We start from the raw sequence: 26,028 nt of genomic DNA on the forward strand, positions 1-26,028 counted from the left end.
ATTATGTGGGTTCGAGTTTTTTTTATATTCTTTTAGTTGTTGATAAACCTTTATGTTATTCATTTATTTATATGTGGTGCTGAGAATCAAACCCAGTGCCTTACACATATGATTCAAGTACTCTACAGTAAGTCTCAACTCCAGTCCCTGGGTTCAAGCCCTTTTTTTGTATGTGGTGCTTAGGATCAAATGCAGTGCCTCACATATGCTAGGCAAGTGCTCTAATGCTGAGTTACAACCCCAGGGTTCAAGTCTTAACTCTGATATTTCCCATTTATGTAATTTAATTTAGTCAGGTTTCTTATGTCTCCTTTTAGTCATCTGCAAGAATAAGGATTTTGGTTTTAGGGGAACTCAAACTAAGGATTTAAGGCGAGGGTTATTCCTATATAAAAACAGATTTATTACTTATTTCAGGTTTTAGTGAAACTGGTAAGTAAAATTATCTGTCCTTTTTAAGGTATTTGAGTACTGGGGATTGAATCCAGCGATGCTTTGCCACTGAGCTTCATTTTCAGTCCTTTCTGTGTTTTATTTTGAGACAGGGTCTCTCTAAATTGAGTCTGGCCTCAAATTTATATCCTCCAGCCTTAGCCTCCTGAGTTACTGGGATTACAGGCATCTGCTACCATGCCTGATTCCTTTTAAGATTTATATGAAGTGACTGCTATCTTGTTTCACAAATTTAAGTGTAGAATTGCAGGCTACTTTTTCAAGATGGAAAGAGAAATTTGGGAATGAAAAAGAAGTACTTTATCTGTAAATTAATAAACATACAGAACTTATTAACTGAGTATTGGGAGTATTAGGTTGAGACATAGAAATTTCTATCTAATCTTTTTTGACCTATTAAGTGGCAATTTGTTGTGCTTTAATATAGTAGAAAATCTGAATGCACATACCTGGCATGTGATATAGTACAGCTACACATTTAGCCTCAAATTACTAGTTTTGGTGAAGTTTCCTTTAATGATTAATCATATCATGTTACCTTTGCTTGGCTTGTACATGTCTTCATTAGGAGTAAAGTATGGGAGCAGGGATTGTTTCTCAGTGGTAGGGCACTTGTGCAGCATGTGTGAAGTACTGAGATTGATTCTCAGCACACATTATAAATAAATAAAATAAAGGTCCATTGGCAACCAAAAGATATTTAAAAAGAGAGAGAGAGAGAGAGAGTAAGTAAAGTATGGATCTTATGCCCTAGATATTTTGGCCTAGGTCGATTTCAGTTTAAATGCAGAGGTTATCTAATTGTTGATAAAAGAACTTACTAAGAAGCTATAATATATGCCTAATAATTTTCCCAGATACATATAAAAAAAACATTGGCAAAATTAGGACAAATTTGTCAAAGGTGTAATCACTGTGGGAGACTTCCTTCTTAGTAATGAATAGATTAAACACACAGTTATAGAAGATAGCTTCATTCACACATTTTTTGTTTTAGAATCATATAAAACTATATACATAGTTGGAAACTGATTTTGTGATAATATAAAACTGTAGTTTCTAAACTATTTCCTGAGGTACTGTTGGATACCACATTGAACAAAAGGGACCTTGGGACATTATAAAATTTTAAAGAAATACAGTGACAGATATCATAGAACTGTTAGATCTTAGATAGTTGAACATTTAAAAGCACTATGTATTTCTTTCAATCACATATTCTATCTAAGAGTGAAGTCATTTTCTTCTTTGAATTTATGTTTTTCTTTTTGCCAGAAAAAGACTTATCTACATCATAAACTGCCATTTACTTCCTTTAGCCTACAGTGTGGACAAAGAAGGTTTGAGAATCTCTGGTGCAAAGCAGATGTCCGTTAGTTTCAGTGTATTATGTAGAACATGTGATCTGACCACAATGTGATTAATTTACAAATCAGAGAGGAAGACAGTTATAAAAACCTCATAGTTTTAAAGCATTTCTGAATACTTTGGGAATCAAAAAAAAATTCATGTCAGAACATGTAGTTAAAGTGGTAGGTACTTGATAGGAGAAATTCATAGCAAGTAGAGAAGAAACAAGTGATGTCAGGAATTTTTAAAGGTGCATTAATCTAATTATAACATTTTAAAACATGAGTGCATCAGTAGTTCTTACTGTTTAATAATAAACCATTTCAAAACTTAGCATCCTGAAATAGCCATTTTACGCACTGAACAGTTCCCTGGGTTGGCAGAAGTTTTTTGGGTCTAAGAAAATTCAGCTCTTTTCTTCTGGGTTCCTTTCTTGTCTCTGGTCCGTTGATAGGTTGTTTGGTGACTAGATGATGTAGAATGATCTTCTGTATCTGGCTCTTGGCTGGGACTTCAGTTATCCTCCACATAACTTCATCCTCCACTGATTCTGTGTTGTTCACATGATGGTTTCAGAAAAAGAATAGCAAGGGAGAGGGTATTCCCTGACAGAAGGTATTCAAGTACGTGGCAGTTTATGATGTTTCTTCCTGCTTAATTGTCTCATTGCCAAAACAAGTCACATAGTGGTGCCAACCGTTTGCATAGAGCTATACTACACAAAGGTTTGGGTATGGAAAGAGGAATTATTGTCTTTGTGTGTGTGTGTATGTGTGTGTGTATGTTACTGGGGATTGAACCCAGGGCCTTGTGCATACGAGGCAAGCACTCTACCAACTGAGCTATATCCCCAATTATTGTCACATTTATAAGGAGTCTACCATAATTTGAATATGAGCAACTTCGTGCCAACAAATTTGAAAACTACACTGAAGTGGTCAGTTTTCTAGGAGAGGGGGACAAAAATACCCAGTAGATTCAAGAACATGAAAAATTTGAATATATCTAAAAACAGTTAAAGGGATTTTTATCAGACGCTTAAAATGTAGCTTCTCCCAACCCTCCTGCAAAAGAAAATTAGTAGTTTTACAAGTTGAGCTTCAGCAGATATTCAAGGAACAGATAATTTTTGCTTTACTAAATGATTTCAGAAGAAGCGAAAAGAGAACATTTCATCTTACGAAACTAGCACAACCATGACCCCAAGCACCAGACCAAGATGCTTACCAGCCAGTTCAGTTGAGAAAATAGGGGAAGAAAAATCCTAAATAAAATATTTATAAATTGAATTCAACATTTACTTAAAAACAATCCAAAAGATTATTCCAGAACTTTCAAGGATAATTTAACATTAGAAAAGCAACTGTTTACTACATTTACAGGTGAAAAGGAAAAATTATGTGTCTACTTCATTAAATTCCAAAGAAGTGCAATTTAATAAAACTAAAAACACATTTGTGCCTTAGAAGAGAAAAAAATTAAACAAATTAGGAAAGAAAGGAGCTTTCATCCCAAACAAAGACTGTGTACTAAAAATGATATCACACTTCATTCATAGAGATAAAATGCTGTTCCTAGAATCAGGAATTGTGTATATAGAAGGCATTAATTGTGTTTGTGCTTTATGTTACTTCCATGCTTGAATGATGGAGTAAGTTTCCTGAGAGGCCTTTGGAAACTTGATTGTTTAGGTTCTGGAAAAGTTAGAGGAGAACAAAGAATGAAAATAGTAGGGATTAGGATTAGCATAATTTGGGTTGGGGGTTAGTTTGCTGATAAATTTTGTTGAACCCTTTAAATTGAATTAAATCAAAGAGAAGTTTAGATTACTGTATATATAATAGATTTTAAAATTAGATATTATAGAATACTGTGTATTGTATGTTTTAAAAATAATCTTTGAGACAATTTCAAATTTGTAGTTTGAAATTTAAAGTTGCAAGAATGATACAAAAAATACCATTATATTCTTCACTTGGCACCCAGTTCCTTGGATTTTTATTATTTTTCCATATTTGCCTTATTCTTCCTTTTTATATACTTGTATAAATTAATACTAGTTAATAAACTAAATGAATATTATAAACTAATAGTTAATATATATGTATGTGTATATATGTGGTTTTTTTCTTTGAACCAAATTATGGGCATGATGTCCCATTGTCCTTACTATATCAGTTGATATTTTATAAAAGGAGATACTTTCCCCTGCGACCACAGTACATTTATTGAATTAACATAGGTAATATTTTGTTATCTAGCCCACAAACCTGACTCGGATTTTACAAATTGTTCCATAATGGACTTTACAATCAGAGATCCAATCCAAGATCAGACATAGTACTTCATTGTCATGTTTCTTTGGTTTCCTTCAGTCTCTACTGTTCTTCAGTTTTTATCTTTCATGATTACATCTTTAAAGAGTATAGGCCTCCTTTTTGTAGAACAGCAGATTAGTTTTTACTTTTCTGAAATTATTTATAGATTTTAGCAGGAATACAATAGAGTAATAATGTTTTTCACGGTACACTAAACCAGGGGCACACAGTGTTGATTTGTCTTTTACTGTACATTTTTTTCACTTGGTCAAGAATGCCATCTGTCAAGTTTTCCAATTGTAAATTAATAAGTATTCTATGTGAAGTCATTTGAGACTATGTAAAAACATCAATGTATGGATTTGAATATTTATGAGATACTTTAATTTAAAAATAATTAATTTGGAGTTGGTTATTTGGGTAATTACTAAAGAAGTGTGCTGTGATGGGAAAGGCAGCGGAGCACAACAGACACTAGTATGGCAATTTGTAAATCAATGGATGTGTAACTGATGTGAATCTGCAATCTGTGTATGGGGTGAAGGTGGGAGTTCATAACCCACTAGAATCAAAGTGTGGAATATGATATGTCAAGAAATTTGTAATGTTTTGAACAACCCACAATAAAAAATTAAAAAAAAAAAAAAAAAAAAAAAAAAAGAAGTGTGCTGTGAAGGGCTGGGGTTGAAGCTCAGCAGTAGAGTGCTTGCCTCACACAGGTAAGGCACTGGGTTCGATCCTCAGCACCACATAAAAATAAAGACATAAAAAAAGAAGTGTGCTGTGATATAAGTGGGAATGAATAATAAGTGTATTTATAGTCATTAATGTGTTTAATCATACTTGCTTATACATAGCACAAAAATTGGTGTCATGCAGAATAGTCATTACAGTTCAGATACATGTTTTTAGTTTTAATTTTCTATTCTGAATTTTGCCATGAACATTTAATATCAATAATGTTATAATCACTTTTATAAGTAGTATATTGACACTAGAAGTATCTTTTGTATAAAACAGTATAGTTATCATTACAAACAATTAAAGTCTCAAAATGTAGAAATGTATTTGCTAGTGGAGAATTCTTATTTGTAAAAGCTATATAGTAAGAGTTTAAATCTGAAACGATGGCAAGTTAAGTGGCATTCATGTTAACGAATTCCCATTTCCTACACCTCCAGCAAATATACACACACCTTAACATTTGAGCCTTGAGATCTTTTTTTTTAAGCTGAATTAATAAGTTGCTTCAGGCACCTGTTATCAACAAGTAGATAAAACTGGGACACCAGCCAAGGTATGTAGCTCAGTGGTAGAGTATTTGCCTAACATGTGTAAAGCCCTAGGTTCCATTCCCAGCACTGAAAAGAAAGAAAAAGAAAACTGGCATATTAAAATGTATTTCCTACATGCTTAAGAGTATAGTATCCTCAAATTTATAATTGCTGAATAAAGTTGAAATAATTTTAATGACTATTTTCATTAACAATAGCCCTCATGAGTTCTTAAGCCTTTATCGGTTACCTTCCAGAACAAAAGAGATGAACACTTATTGAAAAAGAGAAATGTTCCCCAAGAAGAAAGTTTAGAAGATTCAGATGTTGATGCTGATTTTAAAGCAGTAAGTTACCTTGTTCTTATAAAGTGTATTTAAAATAATTTTTATAGTAACCCGGAGAACTTTATTTTTAACACAAGACCAATTTTATAATGACATGGCATGTTAATTCTAACTTTAACAGATAGCTATTTAATGAATGTAGTTTTGCTAATGAAATATCCTGAACTATCTTTTTTTTTCTTTTTCAGCAAAATGTAACCCTAGAAGCTATATTGCAGGTATATTATTAATTTAATATTATTATCAATTTGGAGTGTTTTTAAATAGATTCTTTTCAAATTTCTGAAATTGACATTTGGTTTTACAGAATGCCACAAGTGATAATCCAGTGGTCCAGTTGAGTGCTGTCCAGGCAGCAAGGTAAACATTAATTTATCCAGAGAAAGAGTTATAGCTCTAGTGTCTTAGCTGATAGACTAGGAGGAGTACATTATTATTGCTGCTCATAGTTTGAAAATTATAACATTTAATTTCTTGTATTTCTTTTTATAGAAAACTATTATCCAGTGACAGAAATCCACCAATTGATGACCTCATAAAATCTGGGATTTTACCAATTTTAGTTAAATGTCTAGAAAGGGATGATAAGTAAGTATGGATTCAATTCCCTATTTGCTTTTTTCCAGTTAACTTAAGATTTTTGGATTGTTATCTAACCAAACAGTTCAGTTTGGTTTTGCATTTGTTATGTTTTTAATTGTCATGCCTTTTTATAGTAGTTTTCTATATTTCATCATATTCAGCAGACCAGAAGTACTTTTCTGTAATATATATTTTCTATAAAATCTAGATTTTATAGAAAATATTTAGTTCCTGGGTATTTGCTTACTTTAAATCTATCTTGAAGACTGTAAAGTCTTTTTTGTTATGGTTTTTTATTAGTAATATTTTAAAACAACCCAAATAGTATTTGAGTCACCCTTTGCTTATGAGTCTATATATAGATTAACCTCATGACTAGTCAACATGAATGGTTTCCAGAACTGAGTGGCTCTTTTATACCCTGGGACTATTCCAACCGATCCCTGATCCTCTGTGTAGTCTTTAATAGAGCTTCAGCCATGATTAGTTGTCCAACATCATGCTTTTTGTTTGTAGTACATTAGGAGTCAGATGGTGAGTTGTAGTTATTCAGAAGAGAAGAAAAAAAAAATACTGTTTGGTATCTTATGAAATATCTCAGACTATATCTTAAGTTTCATCAGTTTGAATAAACTGGGGAGAATATAAGTCTTAACTTAAATGCTTTAAAATAAATGCTATTTTGGCATTTAAAAGCATTTAGACTAAAATTTGGGATATTATGCTAAAGGCTGTCCAAGGAATTTTCAGTTGACAGATAAAAATAGTGGCATGTAAATGTTGCCACTAAGGGTTTTTAGTATTTAAAAGTGCCTTCTGCTTTCATAATGTTGCACAACTCTTCCCATCCCACACCCCTAAACCCTTGAGACTTTTTCTGTATTGTCATCTCTGAGTATTTTTTGAAACACGATTTATTTAAGTAAAGGTAAGGGTTTTTTTAATCAGTTATTTTTTAAATAAATGTTATTCTACCTTTACCTTTGGAGCCTCCTGCCCCCAACTCCCTTTGTGTGTGAGTGTGGGGGTGTAGAGGTTCTGAGAATTGAACCCAGGGGTGCCCTACCACTAAGCCACATCCCTGCCCTTTTTGTTTTTTATTTTGAGACCCAATCTCGCTCAGTTGTCCAGACTGGTCTTAAAATTGCAGTTCTCATACCTCAGCCTCTCAAGTCACTAGAATTATAGGTGTGTGCCACTGCACCTGACTTGGGCTCATTTTTTAAAAAAAATATTTATTCTAATTTGTTATATGTAACAGAATGCATTTCAATTCATTTTACACATATAGAGCACAATTTTTCATGTCTCTTGTTGTATACAAAGTAGAGTCACACCATTCCTGTCTTCATACATGTACTTAGGGTAAAGATGTCCATCTCCTTCCACCATCTTTCCTACCCCCATGTTAGTCCTCATTTTTATTCTTGGTCCTCTTTTCTTTCTTCTTTTGCTCATTCTTTTTGTCCTCTAGCGTAGACTCCTTTGGATATATCTGTGAAACAGCATACACACAAGAAAAGTATGATAAAACATATTCAGTTTAATGAATAATTATAACACAGACCTGTGTAACAACCACCCAAAGCAAGAATAAAAAATTGCTGGTGGCTTACATATGACTTTAGGGATATCTTATAGGAATTGTTTTATACTGTAAAAAACCATAGATCCTGGTTTAAATCCAGGATTTGACTGTTATCCAAAACCCAAGTGGTTTTTGAGCCTCACATACCTCTCCTGTAAAAACGAGGTGGTTGTAGAAAATGGAAATTATAATATATACCAAACATTTTATAAAGTCTCAATCTTAAAATAATTGTTCACTCGTTTACTCATGTACTCATTTTTCTATAATTTATTTTTCACATGATGTATTGGAAGATTATCCTGGCTTTGTAATTCAATTTATTTATATCTTTATATTTTCTCATTTATGTCCCCCATTTCCAGTATTCCACCTGACCAGCTTAATAATCTTTTCTTCTTCTAATCTGGGACAACATACATTATCATCTCTGATCTTACTGTCCATTTCTCCTCTGCCTCAGATACTTTCTTATTCCCTACCTTTTCCCAGAATTTATCATGTAAATCTTACCTACTATTCCATTTTCTCATCTGCTCCATCTTTTTTAACTGTAAAGTATATTTCCAGGGCTGGGGATGTGGCTCAAGTGGTAGTGTGCTCGCCTGGCATGCGTGCGGCCCGGGTTCGATCCTCAGCCCCACATACAAACAAAGATGTTGTGTCTGCCGAAAACTAAAAAAAATAAATATTAAAATTCTCCAAAAAAAAAAAAAAAGTATATTTCCATCTTTATTATTATATCTCTGATATTTATTTTCCTTAAAACCTTTTCTTTGTGCTTTTTAACTTTTTGATAACTAACAATCTCGCTTTCTTCTTCAATGTTTACACAGTTACCTTCTTTTTTTTTTGGTACTGTGGGTTAAACTCAGGGTACTCAACCATTGAGCCACACCCCCAGCCCTATTTTGTATTTTATTTAGAGACAGGGTCTCAGTGAGTTGCCTAGTGCCTTGCAGTTGCTGAGGCTGGCTTTGAACTAGTGATTCTCCTTTCCAAAGCCTCTGGAGCTGCTGGGATTATAGGTTTAGACTCCTTTTATCGGTTCTTTTGTACATGTCTTTTAACAGGTCTCTCCTACATTATCCTTTAACCTTTTTTATCCATTCTGCACGCCATTGACTAACATTATTTTCTTTACTCCCCTTTTCAGTAGCACCCTATACATAGTATGCCTATAGAACAAACTATAAATTCTGAAGCTTAGGATTTGAAACATCCTTCCAATGCCTACTCCCACCCTGGTGTACACACACACACCCACACACACACACACACACATATACATTGTTAAAAGTTTTGTATATCTTCTTGGCCTCACGTCTCTTGATCTATTTACTGTCATCTATATACATGATCATCCCAACTGATATCTTTTTTTCCCCTAGCTTTCAGTGCCTGCCTTTTAAAATCCATCTTTGAAAGTTAAATCAGTTTTCACTTTTTTTGTGAGGTCTTCCATGACTATTCCAAATTATAATGATCTTGTCTTTTTTAGCAAAATTATGCAGCCCTGTAATATCTCCAGTATGTCACACAGAGAGTATGTGGAATCAGATGGGGTTCCAGCTTTAAGACCAGTCTAGAAGCTGGCAGTGATCCAAGTGAGATAATGAAGGCCTCATCTAACACAGTGATATTAAGGGTAATTCTATAAATGCAAGAAATATTCAAGAGATAAAATTGTCATGACTCTGATTAGATGTGTTGTCTGTGAGACGGAAGGAGTCAAGGGACATGATGACTGCCTAAATGTTGCAACTACCAATGATATAAAAACACAAGTTTATAGTGATTGGTTTGGAAGATAGTGAGATATTCAGTCAGAGATATGCAGCCGGCCATTGGTTATAAAATGTTAAATTAAAAAATAAGGTAAGAGAGCCATAGAGGTCTAAGATTCATAAATTTAGGTGGTAGTTATGTGTATAAGTGGATTTTTTTTAATTATTATTTCTTGCAGTCCTTCATTACAGTTTGAAGCTGCTTGGGCACTAACTAATATAGCATCAGGAACTTCTGCACAGACTCAAGCTGTTGTACAGTCTAGTAAGTCAATTAAACTCCTTTTCCTCTGAACTTGTTTTTAGTGATGACAGTAAAATAGGTTTTGTAGTACAGATGAAATTTCACTTTTAACATTTACAATTGATTAATTCTATAAGTTTAAAAGAATTATAAGATTGATATCTCTCCCATAACTATCATTACTCTATCATTAAATAATTTTAACTGTGGTTACTAAAAAGGGAGTAGAGTTTAACAATAGTGTTTTATTTTCATTGTTAATTTATTGATTATTTTCATTTTGTAATAATGATACTAGTCTTCTATGACTAATTTCTAAATGAAATTAGTTGAATTAAAAATATCACTCAGTTGAAACTCTGTTACTAGTGGTAATGTAAAATGGTATAGGTGCTTTGAAAAATATTTTCTCAAAAGGTTAAATATAATGTTATCATATGATCCAGCAGTTCCACTCCTAGGGTGAAACTAAGGTGAAATATGTTCATATAAAGACTTGTACACACATTCACAACAGCTTTCTTGATGAACAATCCAGATGTTCATTAACAGATGGGTGGATAAACAAAAGGTATGTGCAATGGAATATTATTCAGCAATTAAAAAGAATAAAGTACTGATACCTGCTACATCACAGTTAAACCTCAAAAGCATTATGCTAAATGAAAGAACCCAGACATAAAAAACAAAACACATGCTATATGATTTCATTTATTTGAAATGGCCAGAATAGGCAAATCTATTCAGAAACAGCTATAACAAAAATACTCCAGAGAGAGTACAGGACTGAAATTTATGAAAAATGATCTAACTTATCCTAGAAATGGGTATAAGGTATAAGTTATATAAAAAGTGGAAATTATAATAATAAATTATTTTGAAATATAAGATATATCTGATATGAAATTAATCAATTCTTTAGTTAGTCCTGTAATAAGAATTAAGATTATATTGGCTAAAGTATTATATTTTATAGTTAGGCCAGTTACACTGGTGCTTGCCTATAATCCCTGCTGCTTGAAAGGATCACAAGTTCAAAGTCAGCCTCAGTAAATGAGCAAGGCCCTGAGCAACTTAGCCAAGACCCTGTCTCAAAACAAAAAATAAAAAATGCTGGGGGTCTGGGATCATGGCTCAGTGGTAGAGTGCTTGCCTCACATGTGTGAGGCACTGGGTTTGATTCTCAGCCTCGAATATAAATGAGTGAGTGAAATAAAGGTCCCTCAACAATGGACCAAAAAAAAGGCTGGGGTTGCAGCTGAGTGGTACGTGCCCCTGGGTTCAATCCCCAATACCAAAAAAAAAAAAAAAAAAGGTTAATTAAGTTAATATGATTGGGGTAGGAACTCGTGTGTGTGTGTGCGCGCGCGCGCATGCATGCATGCATGTGGTACATACAGGTGATTGAACCCAGGCCCTTGTACACGTTAGGCAAGTGCCTCAGGCTTTCTCAAACCCCAATCCTCCTGCCTCATCCTCTGTGGTAGCTGGGATCACAGGCATGCCTAGCATCTTTTTATTTTTTTTGAATAAATTATAAGAAAGATTTCATGCTGCTGTTTTCTTTTAGTTAACTATATAATAACATTGTTTAGCTACTGTTAATTGGTGTGTTACTCAAATATTACTGGGGAAAATACTGAAATTAGTTTTAAAGATATCTGAGCCGCATATATTTATCCCGGGAACTCTAATCAGGCAACTACAGTGTGCTAGGCTCTGTGTATTTTATCAGCTTATTTAGATTGAAATTATAAACTCAACGTTTTGTCAGTATAAGTATTAGGGTTTTGTTCTGTTTTGTTTTGTTTTGTTTTTTGTTATAGATGCAGTACCTCTTTTTCTGAGACTTCTTCATTCACCACATCAGAATGTTTGTGAACAAGCAGTATGGGCTTTGGGAAACATTATAGGTAAGTTGCATTTAGGTTTGAAAAGACTTCCAATTAAGAATCTTAATTAACTTTTTTCTACATTGGCATAGCCATTACACACTATGTTTCCTCTGATTTAATGTGGGTTGACTATATTCCACCCTCATAAATACTAACTTAAGATGGTACCTCTTTCAAAAGGATATATAATTTTTATCAGCAGTGCTAGGATAAATTTGTGTTCCTCAAATCAAAATCTGAAGAAACAACAACGCTTGATGCCTTTGACTAATGGTGAGGAAACATAGAACATCAGTGTCCCAACATAAGCCATTGCATACATTTCAAACTTTCTCATCCTGAATGTAATTTTTTTTTTTAAATACAATTTTCATTTCTGTAGGTGATGGTCCTCAATGTAGAGATTATGTCATATCACTGGGAGTTGTCAAACCTCTTCTGTCCTTCATCAATCCCTCCATTCCCATCACCTTCCTTCGGAACGTCACATGGGTCATTGTCAATCTCTGCAGGAATAAGGACCCCCCACCGCCTATGGAGACAGTTCAGGAGGTAAATGAAGAATTGTAAAGGACAAATGGTATATTTTTCCCTATGTTTTTGCTTTAGGTGTTCATGCACAGGGGAATGAAATAATGCATATACTGATTTCATTGCAGGTATGAGATTTTAAGTAACATACCATATTTAATTTCTCCTGTGAAATAAAAATTGAGTGTTTAATATATCTGAAAGAATGTCAGCCCGGGCTGGGGATGTGGCTCGAGCGGTGGCGCGCTTGCCTGGCATGCGTGCGGCCCGGGTTCGATCCTCAGCACCACATACAAACAAAGATGTTGTGTCCGCCGAAAACTAAAAAATAAATATTTAAAAAAAAAAAAAAAAAAAAAGAATGTCAGCCCATCTAAAGCTTATTTTCTAATGACTTTTCATAAAAACACAAACATTTCAAATAGAAAAATATGAAAGGAGGGAGAAAATCTTAAGTTTTATTAGTGTATTGCATTATTGTTTACCAATTTAAAAAGGGGTTGCTACAGATAAAACTAGTATACTTACATGCAAATATTCTTGAATGAACTCATATTAAGTCTAATTGATTTCTGACAAAATCAGTGGTAAATCTAATTAAAACAAAATAAAAACCTTGCTATTTACAGCTAATAATGTATATTGATATCTGAGTATTTTTTAAAATCCTATGAACTCTTTATTCCCTTGACTGGGTAGAGAACAGTTAACTGTCTCTCTTTATAATTTGCATCTTTAGCCAGTATCTGCTACCTTTTGTTACTATACAGTTCCTTGGGAAGGATTCTAAAATCTTTCCCAGATCTTAAAAATCTGTAAGGATTAAATCCATAAAACAACGCTTTATATTTTGTACTGGTTGTTATTTTCTTGACTAAGGCAGAAGTCAAAAGCTTTAATTTCACTCAAATAGCTTATAAATAAAAATCTTATTTTTATAAACTTTAATAAGGTAAGTGAGACAATGACAGTTTTAAGAATAACCTTTCTTAAATAGTATTAACTATATTCGCATCTTCATTTTTTTCACTAGACTTCTTTTTTTGTACCAGGGATTGAACCCAGGTGTGTTTAACCACTGAGTCACATCCCTACCCTGTTTTAATTTTTTATTTAGAGATAGTATCTCACTAAGCTGCTAAGGCTGGCTTTGAACTTGCAATCCTCCTGCCTCAGCCTCCTGAGTCACTGGGATTACAGGTGTGCCTCACTGCACCTAGCTGACATTTTATCATTAATATCATAAAGAAAGTTATTAAAAACCAATGTTTTTCCTTTAAGGTACATGAATCTTTCCAAGATTTATTTGAATGTTTTAATTGGACATTTGAAATATGCTTTTGGTTTATCAGATTTTCATTTTCCTAATAGATACTTAAACAAATTTAACATTGTCTTTCTTGCCCTGCAAACAGTATTTACTGCTTTTTGTGTCATATTTATTTATGTTTACAAGTATATATCCATGAACTGTGTGTTACTTGTTGTCTATCTTTTTTTTCCTTAGATTTTGCCAGCTTTGTGTGTCCTCATATACCATACGGATATAAATGTAAGTAAAGCACAAGCTGAGATGTGGAATTTGCTCTTGATGGATCTGGGTAGGGGTTTTAAGTGTCAAACAGGGTGTAGTGGCATGTACCACAGATAAAAGGGGGGCTACTATACTGTTACTGAAAGTATTTGTAAAGTGGTAAAACTTTATGAAGCACTAACAACATACAATGAATAAGAGCTGTAGCTGAGAATTGAAGCCAGTTCAAAAGCTGTGCTCTTCAGTACCATTAAATGGTATGTAAAAAGAATGATCAAAGTGGTAGATTATTATGAAAGCACAGACAATTTTGTCTAGCAAACCAGAAAACTTCACCAGGAAGTGACATTTGAGAGGAGCATTATAAAGAGAAGGAAGTGGCACAGCAACTCAGAGTCTGAGGCAGGAGGATCACAAGTTCAAGGCCAGCCTAGGCAACTCAGTGAATCCTTGTATCACAATAAATGAAAAGGGCTGGAGGTGTAGTTCAGTAGTAAAGCACCCCTATGTTCAATCCCCAATACCCCAAGAAAATAAAAACAGCCACCAAACAACAACAAAAAGGTATGAAGATTTTAGAATAGGGAAAATTTGAGTGTGGGCAGACCCATTTTGCTGTCATAATCAGTTTATAAAGAATATGATAGAGGGATGAACTAGAACAAGTAGTAATAGGAATAATTAAGGGGGGAGATTTTTGAGTGTTGGGACCTAAAATAAGTAGAATTTGGGGGAATTTGTTGTTCCTCTGTAGCAATATTTCCAAGAAGGAGAATACAGTATGGATTTAGGATTTATCTGTATATAAAGACCTGAAGAGGGGCTAGGGTTGTAGCTCAGTGATAGAGCACTTGCCTGGCACACATGAGGAATTGGGTTTGATCCTCAGCACCACATAATAGTAAATAAATCAAATAAAGATATTGTGTCCATCTACAACTAAAAAATTTTAAAAAAAGAATTGATGAAGATACAGGCATAGACTGAGATTGTGTGAAGGAGAACTAAAATTTGAACTTTAAGAAATTCCTTGTATTTGGGCAGTGGAAGAAGAATCTGCAAAGCAATTCATTGAAGTAGTGTGATAGAAATGTAAATTATGAAACAGAAAAAATAAGGCAGAGATTTATCAGGTTCTAGATCATATAGGATGTTGGATATCACATTAAGAATCTCATATTCTTTTTGTGTAGCTGATGGGGGACTGAAGAATAAATGGTCAAATTATATTTTGGATTGATAGCTCATACTACCTAAGGGGAATGTAGATTTTAGGGATGATTGGAGTTGAGAAGGCATGTCAATGGTGATTTTGTAGTAGGAATGAGAGAAAAATCAAGGGCCAGCAGTTGAAGTTGAAGCATTAGAATTAAGAAGGCCAGGGGAGACTTGATAAATACTTAGATGATAAATTTGCTGGATTCGATATGGATGGTAAGATGAGTCAGGGATGTTAGCCAGCTTTTCCTAACTTGAATTTTTGGGTAGGATGCAACAGAGTACACAAACAGCAGCAAGGTAAATTAAGAATTTATTAAATGATGATTACTGAGAATGCTGAGAAAAGGTTGGGTTGGGGTGTGAGACGATTCAGTGGGTTTTGGACTTTAATATGCCTATGTAACACTTAGAAGCAAAACTAAGTAATGACCCTGAGAACTAGAGAGAAATCTGAATGATTCAGGTCTGTTTGTGTTTGTTTGCTTTCTATCTGTTGAGTTGCTTAGGTTAATTTGCAGTCCTAGTAAATCTAGAGCATCTTGTTTCCTTTCCCTTTTTGAAATCATTCATTCATGATTTGAGAGACCTAGACAATTTTCAGTGTCACTAACATCTAAATCAATTCTAGTTTATTTTACTGCTGGTACCAATGAAATTAGTCAGTTGTAGCAGATTGGTTATGTGCTGAGACTAGATTATTGGTAAAAGTATATTGGGGATCCTAATGACCACCTTCAGGTTTTATGATTCACTAAAAGGGCTTGTAGAATATAGAAAAGCTGTTATACTTGTACAGTAGTTTATTACAGCAAAAGGAGATTAAAATCAGCAAAGCCAAAAGGAAGATAGGATGAGGGTTGAGGAAAATGCAGGTGCAAGCTTCTAATTGTCCTCTCCCAATAGAGTCATATTAAGTTAAGACAACACTTAGGTCTCCCAGTAACATTTATGAATTGTTGCTATCCAAGGGAGTTCCTGGACCTTGGTGTCCAGGGGTTTTGTTGGGGGGTCAGCCACATTGCATGTACTGCCCGTGTGACGACCTTACTCAGCCCTTCCCAGAGGTCAGATTGATATAGCATGGACTGAGGCCTGAAGGAATCAAAAAGAGGTGTTTTCTGTAATTAAATTGTTAGCATAAACTATCTGGCACAGCCCAAAGTGTCAGATCTACCAAAGAGATCGTTATCAGACTCAGACTATCTCATAGGAGCTGATCAGGGGCCAGTCCTTTCTTTGGAATGTGCAGAAATTGCGCAGCCAAAGTCTACTGAGTTATTCTTTAATGAATATAAGGACTTAATGTAAGTATATAATTAATTGCATTTTGATTCAACTCTAGTTGTCTCTGAAGCCTGTGTGAAATTAACATTCCAGAGACGTCTAATCTTCTAGGAAATGCTATATATAGTAATAGTTTTCAGTAATGGTGCTTAACAGGACATGATTTGTTAGCATATTACCGCACTGAAGGTAGCAAAAATCCATGAAGTTCTTTTAGCTGAGCATATCCTTATTGTAAGACTGATAGAGATTTCTCTGTGGCTCACATTATACAAGTTTTCAAGAAATATGTTAAATTAAAAAAATTGACCCTGTAGGGATTTTAATCTTGGTATGTGGGTGTATCTATCCTGAGTTATCTGCTTTCTAGCAGTCTTCAAGCATCTGAAATTACAGGTGAGATAAAGTTGTAAAGGTTTTTAGCAGCAAAAAGCAGACATAAATGGTGAAAAAATAAAGTAGCCCAGACTGCCAGAGGCTTTGTTGGTGTATGACTAATTAGTTTATTAACTAGCAGGAAATAAGTACTTTCATTGATTATTAGTGATCATAGAAGGCCAGATAGTTTGGCATAGAATTCAAGAAAAAAAAAACCAAGAAAAATGAATAGTAGAAGGATAAAGTATGAAATAGCAGAAGTAGTTCAAATGGAAAAAGACACCAACAAGCAAAATTAAGAACATCAAAGACATTGGTTAGCTGTTAGTCTAATAATAGAGATAAGGAAACAAATTGAAGGAAACAGAAGAAACTAGAATCATCTAATAATCTTATGCTGTGAATTTAAAAATTTTTAAGGTTTCTTTAAGTAATGAAGGCCCAATAAGTTTCTTTAAATAATGAAGACCTGATATATTTCAAAAAGCAAAACTGAAGGGAGACTACACGAGTGCGTAGTTTCAGAGGTCTAAGACCTAGCTCTAGCTTACCTTCACCCTTCAGCCTTTCAGATGGTGTCATGGAGACCCCACTAAAAACCATTCATTAATCTCCGTCTAGAATCCTCATTATCTAAGCCTCTGTGTATTACTTAGGGGAAAAAAAATGGTTTTCTGCTAATAGTCGGAGTCATGTAATGAAACAAAGTTACATTTCATTTAGGAGTCTCTTAAACATCACAGAGCAGAGTAGACTATCATTCTGCACAGGATTCTGTTTTACAGACATAGTTTTTTCAGAATTTTAGTATTGTGCATTTTTATATTATTAGGGGTGTATTGTCATGGTAAATTTTTAAAAGCAGGATTGTTGGATCAGAGTGAATGTTTTTGTAATTTTTGTCACATATTGCCAAATTACCTGATTTTTAGGGGTTATGCCATTTTGCTTCCCCACCAGTTTCATTCAAAAGTGACTTTCTCCATTGCTGTGCTATAGAGTGTGTTGTCACATTTGAAATTTTTGTTTATCTGATAGGTAAGAAACTATCTCAGTTTTAATTTACTTTTCATTTGTTATGGGTGATGTTAAGCATTTTGTTTGTTTAAGGGACATTTTTATTTGTATTTTTGCAAAGAGACTTCATATTTATGATCTGCTTTTCCGTGAGATTTTAGTTCTATTTTGCCTATGCGACCACTGAGCCACAACCCCAGCCCCCGTTTTGACAGTTTTAATTGATTTTTTTTTTACTCCTTTCTGTTACCTGTGCAATAATAAATAAACTTATTCTTCTCTCACCTCATCCTTACATTTTTGAATGTGTAATCATATGTCTTTTGCCAAATTTGATACATTTTCCCCCATTATTTCATCATGTTTTTTCAAGCTGTTTCTTCAGGAACTGAGATGACAAAAATGTTAGTTCTGTCATTATTGTGCTACAAGTCCTATGGGCTCTGCTCATTTTTTTATATGTTTTTTTGTTGTTGTTGTTGTTATTGTTGTTGTTCTGTTATTCAAATTGAATAATTTCTGTTGACCTAACTTTGAGTTCATTGTGGTTTTTCCTGTCATGTCTTCTTTTTCTTTCCCGAGACTTTTTTTTTTTGTTTCAAACATGTTCATAATTGCTCACTGAAACATTTTTATGTTACTTTAAAAATCCTTATCAAATCTATCTCAGTGTTGGCATCCATTGACTGTCTTTTTTATCTTTTGTGTTGAGATTTTTCTGGTTCCTGGCATGACAAGTTATTTTTTTAGTTGTTCCCTGCGCATTTTGGGTATCACTCCCTTCCCCACCCAGGTACTGAGGATTGAACCTAGAGATGTTTGAGCTATATCCCCAGCCATTTTTATTTTTTATTTTTAGAGGGTTTCACTAAGTGGTCTAGGCTAGCCTTGAACGTTGGATCCTTCTGCCTCAGCTCCTGAGTTGCTGGGTGGTTTCTATAAATGTTGTCACTGCTACATTAGATAGTAGCCAAACTTTGTTGACACACACAGCATCTACAGATACTTACAGCAAGGTGGACTCACTGTGAAAGATGGGTTCAGTTCTCAGGTACAGCTTCTTCCATCCTTTTTTGAAGTTAGAATATTTCTATTTTCTCAGAACATAGAACATTTACAAATTATTCTTTCACTGTTATCCTCACATTTGTGTTAGTTCTTGATATACAATGAGATATAGTAAATGCTTATTATTAGTTTTTGTGGGTCTTTTTTTTTTTTTTTTTTTTTTAAGTTTTCCAAGTCATTTGTTAGGTGAATGAAGCATATGTTATAGAAAAGGGTTTAACATATTCTTCTGTAAAGGTTCAGAGAGTTAAATATTTTAGGCTTTGCAGGCCATATGGTCACTGTCCCGTTGAAGTAGATTCTCTTCTGAAGTCTCACACAGGTTTGGGATAGGCAGTCCAGACAAAAGCTAGAATTTAATTTTTTCTCTTCTTGCAAGTAATTTGAAGTTATTAATATTTTTGGACTCTTAGTAATGCTGGGCATGTGGACTAAATATAGTTTCATTTGTTCCTTCTTATTCAGATCTGTGTTTTTCTGAAGGATATGTGAATTTGTGTCGCTACTATTATTTTAGGACAGCAAGATACCTTTTGTTTGGGTATCCTAATAGGAAATATCTCTGGATTTCACATGGGATAAGAACTGTATCCCTCTGTTGCATACTCCAAGGAGAACCATACAAGCTCTTTGACCTTGAATGTGTTACCATGTCTCTGTTGCAGTTTTTATTTTCTTTTATGTTCAGATTAGGATGGGTGAGGTCATAATTTATACCCCATGCTTTTCAGTTGAGGACGTGTTTCAAGAGCTTTGCAAACAGCTTTTTTCCCAAATGAAGTTAAAGTGCCAAGTCTTTTCTTTGTTACTTCAGTAGTTCGAAAAGTTACATTGCCAAACGTGTTTGAAAATCGGGAAGGTGGATAGTTGATCTTTTGGGTGTTTTCTAGACAGCATGATATACTGGCCTCATACTACTACTGTATCTGAGGTGTTTTCATGTAATTTTTAGGTACTTAATTTTGGGGAGGGATCAGGGGAAATTATTTTCTGCCTGTTGTTAAATTTATCTTATCTGTCTGATACATTAATCACAAGTTGGGGTAGAGGTTGTCCCAGACTTCTGTGTCTCATATTTGTGAAGAGTTATCTGAGATAGGCATCGAGAGAAAGGTAAGATACCTGCCATTTAACAAATTATTCACTAAGCAACTGTCTACTTTTTCTGTCATCACTCTGAGATATGTATTTTAGCAATCAAACAAATATGCCAATGGGTTATTCTTTTCACTTCCTGTAGATTCTTGTAGATACTGTTTGGGCTCTGTCATACTTGACAGATGGAGGTAATGAACAGATACAGATGGTGATTGATTCGGGAGTTGTGCCATTTCTTGTGCCCCTTCTGAGCCACCAGGAAGTGAAAGTTCAAGTAAGTATTTCAGATTTTTTTCTTACATTGAATTCTGTTTGCTCTATCCAATTAGCTTATTCAACCAGCCTTCAATTATGTCTGTTAGCACTTATCCTCAAGATTGCTCCTGTAGTATCTCCTAAGCCAAATTTTGTTGATTTCCAACTCTTCCTCACACGCAGATTCTTTACTGAGTTTCAGAACCATATAGCCAATTGTTCTTTTTAAAAAAAAAAAAAAAAAATATTTATTTTTCAGCTCTCAGCGGACACAACATCTTTGTTTGTGGTACTGAGGATCGAACCCGGGCCGCATGCATGCCAGGCGAGCGCGCTACCACTTGAGCCACATCCCCAGCCCCTAGCCAGTTGTTCTTGACCCCTTAGACATATCCTTAAGAACTCCTTCAATCTTTTCATTGTTATTTCAACCAAAAATGAAATGGATCATCTTCTCCCACAAACTTTCTCATCTTCCAGTATCCCTGTCAGCGTACAGCATGGTCTAATTAAAATTCTATAATTCTTCTTCTCATTTCCCATTGTGTTAACAAATCCTTTTCAATTCTTATATAGTTTTCTCATCTGTCTCTCCTTATCTATCTGGAACCACTGATTTAGTTTAAAACTTATTTTCTTTCTCCCATATAATTATAATAGCCTCCTAACTACACAGCCTCTTTCTCTCCACCTCTGATTAGAGGTGGATAGGTGGCTGTTAGTGATTAAATTATGATCTGTTTGTTTAAAAAAGGTAATAGTTATTTGAGTGGGGGATTTTTGCCTATACTTGCACCTAGTGGCTACAATTTAATAATTGTTGCTACTGTTCAATCTGTAAATAGTTTTTCAATTATCACAACTCCACCAGTATGAATTTCTAGATGGAATTGTGTGCCTGTTTCAGTCCTACATTAAAATATTTCTGTGGTGCCAGTTAACTAATGGATAAAAATAACTTTTTAAAAAATATTACTTTATGGGTCTGGGGTTGTGGTTCAGTGGTTTGAGGCACTGGGTTTGATTCTTAGTACCACATATAAATAAATAAAGGTCCATTAACAACTAAAAAATATTTTTTTAAAAATAGTACTTTATGATTTTTGTTTTAATTTCCTTTTATTTTTGAATCATTTTTTTACATAATTTTACCATAAAGTTGCTTTTTTTTCCACAAGAGACTATTGTTTAAATTTCAGAATTATTCAGTCTACTTATTGCTTTGTATAAGGATGAAAAAATGATAAATCATTTGTTCTTTACATGTTTACATTTTCTCAGGGTTTTGAAAAATATATCGTTGGTTTCATTATAAAGAAATAAACTCATGGAAAACATTTTATCCCCTCTCCAGACTGCAGCTCTCAGAGCAGTTGGCAACATAGTGACAGGCACTGATGAGCAGACCCAGGTTGTTCTCAATTGTGATGTCCTGTCACACTTCCCAAATCTCTTATCACATCCAAAAGAGAAGATAAATAAGGTAAGGCATGGAGTGTCCTCACAGTTTTTCTTTCTCTTTGTATCTTTCATTTTTAACCACCTCCTCCCTAGTTTCTATTTCTAGATGTTTGTATTTTTCTTCAAAAACCACTACAGTAGAAAATTGTTTAAACCCACTCTATAATTGTTTTATTTTAGCTTTTAGTTGCTTCCTGTGAGTACTGCCCTGGTCATTACAGAAGAAAAAAAACAACATTTTTAGACTGCTTGGTGTTTTTACAGATTGAACAGTAGCAATAATTATTAAATTGTAGCCACTAGGTACAAGTATAGGCAAAAATCCCCCACCAAAATAACTATTACATTTTTTAAACAAACAGATCATAATTTATTCACTAACAAAATTAGAATGTGTCCTAAGATGGAATGCTTAAATTCAAAGATCATTTTTTAAAATGTCTTTTTTTTTAAGATTTTAAGCTTTGGAGCTGGGTTCGCAGGTGCACGCCTATAATCCCAGCGGCTTGGGAGGCTGAGATAGGAGAATTGTGAGTTCAAAGCCAGCCTCATCAATGGCAACGTGCTAAGCAATTCAGTGAGACCCTGCCTCTAATAAAATACAAAATAGGGATGTGGCTCAGTGGTCGAGTGCCTCTGAATTCAATACCCAGTATCCCCCCAAAAAAGTTACATTTTATAGCTATATTTGTTATAGTGAAGAGAAAGAAGCCAGAAGTTTTGGGCGAGTTATTTTTACTGAGGAAATTTAAACCATATAGGTGGGTTTTATAACTTAGTGTATTCTGTAATTGGAAATGACCAAGAAATGAAATAGCCAGACAGAGGTGACAGTGGTTCTGGCCTAGGATGCGATGTGACCCCTCCCCGCCCCCACTTTATATATATATATATATATATATATATATATATATATATTTAGTTGTTGATAGACCTTTATTTTATTTATTTATATATGGTGCTGAGAATCAAATCCAGTGCCTCATGAGACATGCCAGGCAATTGCACAACTGCTGAGTCCCAGCCCCACAATATGCTCTTAAAGTGAAGGTATCAGTGGGGAAAAAGTTCATACAGATATATACTCAGGTTCAACAAGCAGCTGCTTCAAAAGGTTTTTAGTTTGAGAATTTGTTATTTGAACCAGAAAACCCTGAAGTTAGAATTTTCCAACTTGATTTTTCTCCGTAGCATTTTAATTAAAAGAATTTTTAAACCTACAAAAAAATTTGCAAGAATAGTATAGCAAGCCCCCATGTACTCTAAACATAGGTTCATCAGTTGTTAACATCTTACCCACAGTTACATGGCAGAATAAATTTATAATTAACTCTTTCAGTCATTGAGGAGAGGGCTGGGAATGTGTGGCTTAGTGGTAGGATTCTTGCCTAGCACGTATGAGGCCCTGGGTTGAATCACCAGCGTTCGGGGGAAAAAAGGAAAGAAAAAGGAAAACAAAATTAACATTAGAAGTAAAAGAAGGTATATACCTTTAACATTAATAGTATACTAAGCCTGTTTGTGGCTCATAAATCTTTTAATGTCTGTAGATCCATCCTAGACTAGTTTGATGCTTGATTTCTGTAGAATACTTGAACAAGTATATCTTGGAGTACATCTTTTTGAAATAAAACAATCTACTTTTGGGGAGGGTGAAGGGAGGCCCTGCTAAGTTGCTTAGGGCCTCACTAAATTGCTGAGGCTGACTTTGAACTTATGATTCTCCTGTCTTAGCCTCCCAAGACACTAAGATTATAGGTATGCCCCACCATGCCCAACAATTCACTTTTATTAGAAGTAGTTTTAATAAAGTGTTCAGAAATTCAGTCTTGTGGGCTGAGGCTTTAGCTCATGGTAGAGTGCTTGCCTAGCATCTGTGTGGTATTGGGTTCGATCCTCAGCACCACATGAAGATAAATAAAATAAAGGTCTTAAAAATCAACTGATTAAGAAAAATTCAGTCTTATAGTTATTTCTGCCTGTTAAAGGGAAAAAATACACAAAAATGTAAGTTCCATGAATAAAGATTTTAATCTGTTTGTTCACTGTTGTATCACCATTGCCTAGAATAATTCTAGCTTATAGGTGGAAGTGTCCTAATTTATTTTAAATAGGTCTTATATATAACCAGATCACTTTTTAGATGTAGTCACTTGAAAATAATGCAGGTGATTTTGTTATTATATATATATATAATATGTTAAGATAAAAATATGAAAAGCTTTAAAGATACAGTATTTTTTTCAATTCTAGGAAGCTGTATGGTTCCTTTCCAACATAACGGCAGGCAACCAGCAACAAGTTCAAGCTGTAATAGATGCTGGATTAATCCCTATGATTATTCATCAGCTTGCCAAGGTCAGTCATTGTGGGTTCATCATCTTTCCTAACCTGTTATTACCAAGATTTTTTGGGTAAAGAATTCATTCATTTATATTTTTTTTAACCTTTAGGGGGACTTCGGAACACAAAAAGAAGCTGCTTGGGCAATTAGCAACTTAACAATAAGTGGCAGAAAAGATCAAGTGAGTCTAAATTTTTTTTTTAACTGTCACAATTGTTAATATTGGAAAGTACACTAGTTTCTTAAATTTAGATTGCTGATTGTTTTTAATCTCTGTACTTTATTTTGTGATCTAGGTTGAGTACCTTGTACAACAGAATGTAATACCACCATTCTGTAATTTATTGTCAGTAAAAGATTCTCAAGTGGTTCAGGTGGTTCTAGATGGTCTAAAAAACATTCTGATAATGGCTGGTGATGAAGCAAGCACAATAGCTGAAATAATTGAAGAATGTGGAGGTAAGAGTGGATTGATTGAAGAAAAGTAGTTGAGCACTTTTATGAGTTTATTTTCCATTGCTAAACAAAAAAACCTGAGGTTTGGATACGTATAAAGAAAAAAGTCTAATTTAGCTCACAGTTTTGGAAGCTGACAATCCAAAACAGGGAGACCTCATAACAACTCACTCTTGGGGGAAAGTTTTTTTCCCCTGTCACACATATTATCATGTGATTCTGTGTACCTCACTTTGGGAAATATTATTTCATGTTCTTGGAAAAGGTTAATGATTTCTTAATCACCTGTATATTTTGTTTTAATCCTACCAATTGTAATGGTAGGATTGCTACAACTGTGTGATGAAGTTATTACTACAAATTTTTATTTTAAAATTTTAATGAGAAAGAATAGAGATCTTACTGCTCATTATTGATTTTAGATGTTTTACTTAAAATATTTAAAAATTAGCAATGTAATCAGGTTCATAACAGAAAGTTTGAGCAACTTGCAGAATTGTTACGATTCAGTTTTATATCAATATCTTCACTTCCCTGAATGGGAGTTATAAATAGAACACAATGCTTACTTATTATAATTTTATGAAGTACTGCAACCATTATCTTTGACACCTGTTTTTCCATTTTTCTGGTATGTATATTATTAGCTTTTTAAAAATGCAACTGTTTCAACATAGCATAGTCAAAAAGACATTTCAAAGAAAAATATTAATTTTTTAGATTAATAAATTTATGCATTCAATGCATGAAATAAATGTATTAGAACTATAACTGATGACATTGTGAATTCTGTTTTGAACTGTTATTTCTACAGGTTTGTTATGGTGTAGGAGACAAGAACCCTATTCACAATCTTGGAAAAAAAATCACAGATTTAGTACTGTCACTAACTTGCCATGTAACCTGAATTAAATTCCTTTTACATCCCTGTGCCACATACCTATCAAATGGAGTGTTTAGGCAATTTTTTAGACTGCCTACTTGAGGAAACAGGGTGCCTCAAAGGCTTCTAAGGAGGAAGAAATCAGTGGGATGCTGCTCATCTTTTAGATGTCATCTTTGGGTGAAGAAAAGGGTGTGTTGAAATCCTTAGGATTTATGTACACAGTTTTCATTAGTGTCTCCTTAATTATTTTGATATTTTTTATCAGGTTTGGAGAAAATTGAAGTTTTGCAGCAACATGAAAATGAAGACATATATAAATTAGCATTTGAAATCATAGATCAATATTTCTCTGGTGATGATGTAAGTATATATTAAAATATGATGTGTTTGTGTATAAATTAAAACCTATATGTAATATATGACTTAAGTTTATACTGTATTTCTATTAGGTGCTCCACCAATCACTTGTTCTTAAATACTTTACTCCAGAATTTAATTATAAGGTAATATTGTAGCAGGATGCAGTGATGCATGCCTGTAATCGCAGTGACTAGAGCTGCTAAGACAGGAGGATCACAAGTTCAAGGCCAGCCTTAGCAACTTATGGAAACCCTATATCGAAATAAAAAATAAAATAAAGAACTAGAGGTATAACTC

The 26,028-nt window shown here is 34.0% G+C and overlaps 1 protein-coding gene across 1 annotated transcript in view; it reads left to right on the plus strand.

Moving 5' to 3' along the window:
- Kpna3 (karyopherin subunit alpha 3) overlaps positions 1-26,028 on the plus strand; it is a 76,957-nt gene that overhangs the window by 47,895 nt on the left and 3,034 nt on the right. The window contains exons 3-16 of the mRNA XM_046454103.2: positions 5,653-5,742; positions 5,931-5,960; positions 6,050-6,102; positions 6,235-6,330; positions 9,879-9,964; positions 11,770-11,856; positions 12,221-12,390; positions 13,877-13,921; positions 20,112-20,243; positions 21,579-21,707; positions 23,939-24,043; positions 24,139-24,210; positions 24,326-24,488; positions 25,637-25,731. Of these exons, the coding sequence (XP_046310059.1) occupies positions 5,653-5,742; positions 5,931-5,960; positions 6,050-6,102; positions 6,235-6,330; positions 9,879-9,964; positions 11,770-11,856; positions 12,221-12,390; positions 13,877-13,921; positions 20,112-20,243; positions 21,579-21,707; positions 23,939-24,043; positions 24,139-24,210; positions 24,326-24,488; positions 25,637-25,731 (1,353 nt within the window). The remainder of the gene's footprint in view (positions 1-5,652; positions 5,743-5,930; positions 5,961-6,049; positions 6,103-6,234; positions 6,331-9,878; positions 9,965-11,769; positions 11,857-12,220; positions 12,391-13,876; positions 13,922-20,111; positions 20,244-21,578; positions 21,708-23,938; positions 24,044-24,138; positions 24,211-24,325; positions 24,489-25,636; positions 25,732-26,028) is intronic.

Source organism: Marmota monax, unplaced genomic scaffold (assembly GCF_021218885.2).
Source record: "Marmota monax isolate L192 unplaced genomic scaffold, Marmota_monax_Labrador192_F-V1.1 WCK01_AAM20220418_F8-fsc00011, whole genome shotgun sequence".
NCBI classification, from domain to species: domain Eukaryota; kingdom Metazoa; phylum Chordata; class Mammalia; order Rodentia; family Sciuridae; genus Marmota; species Marmota monax.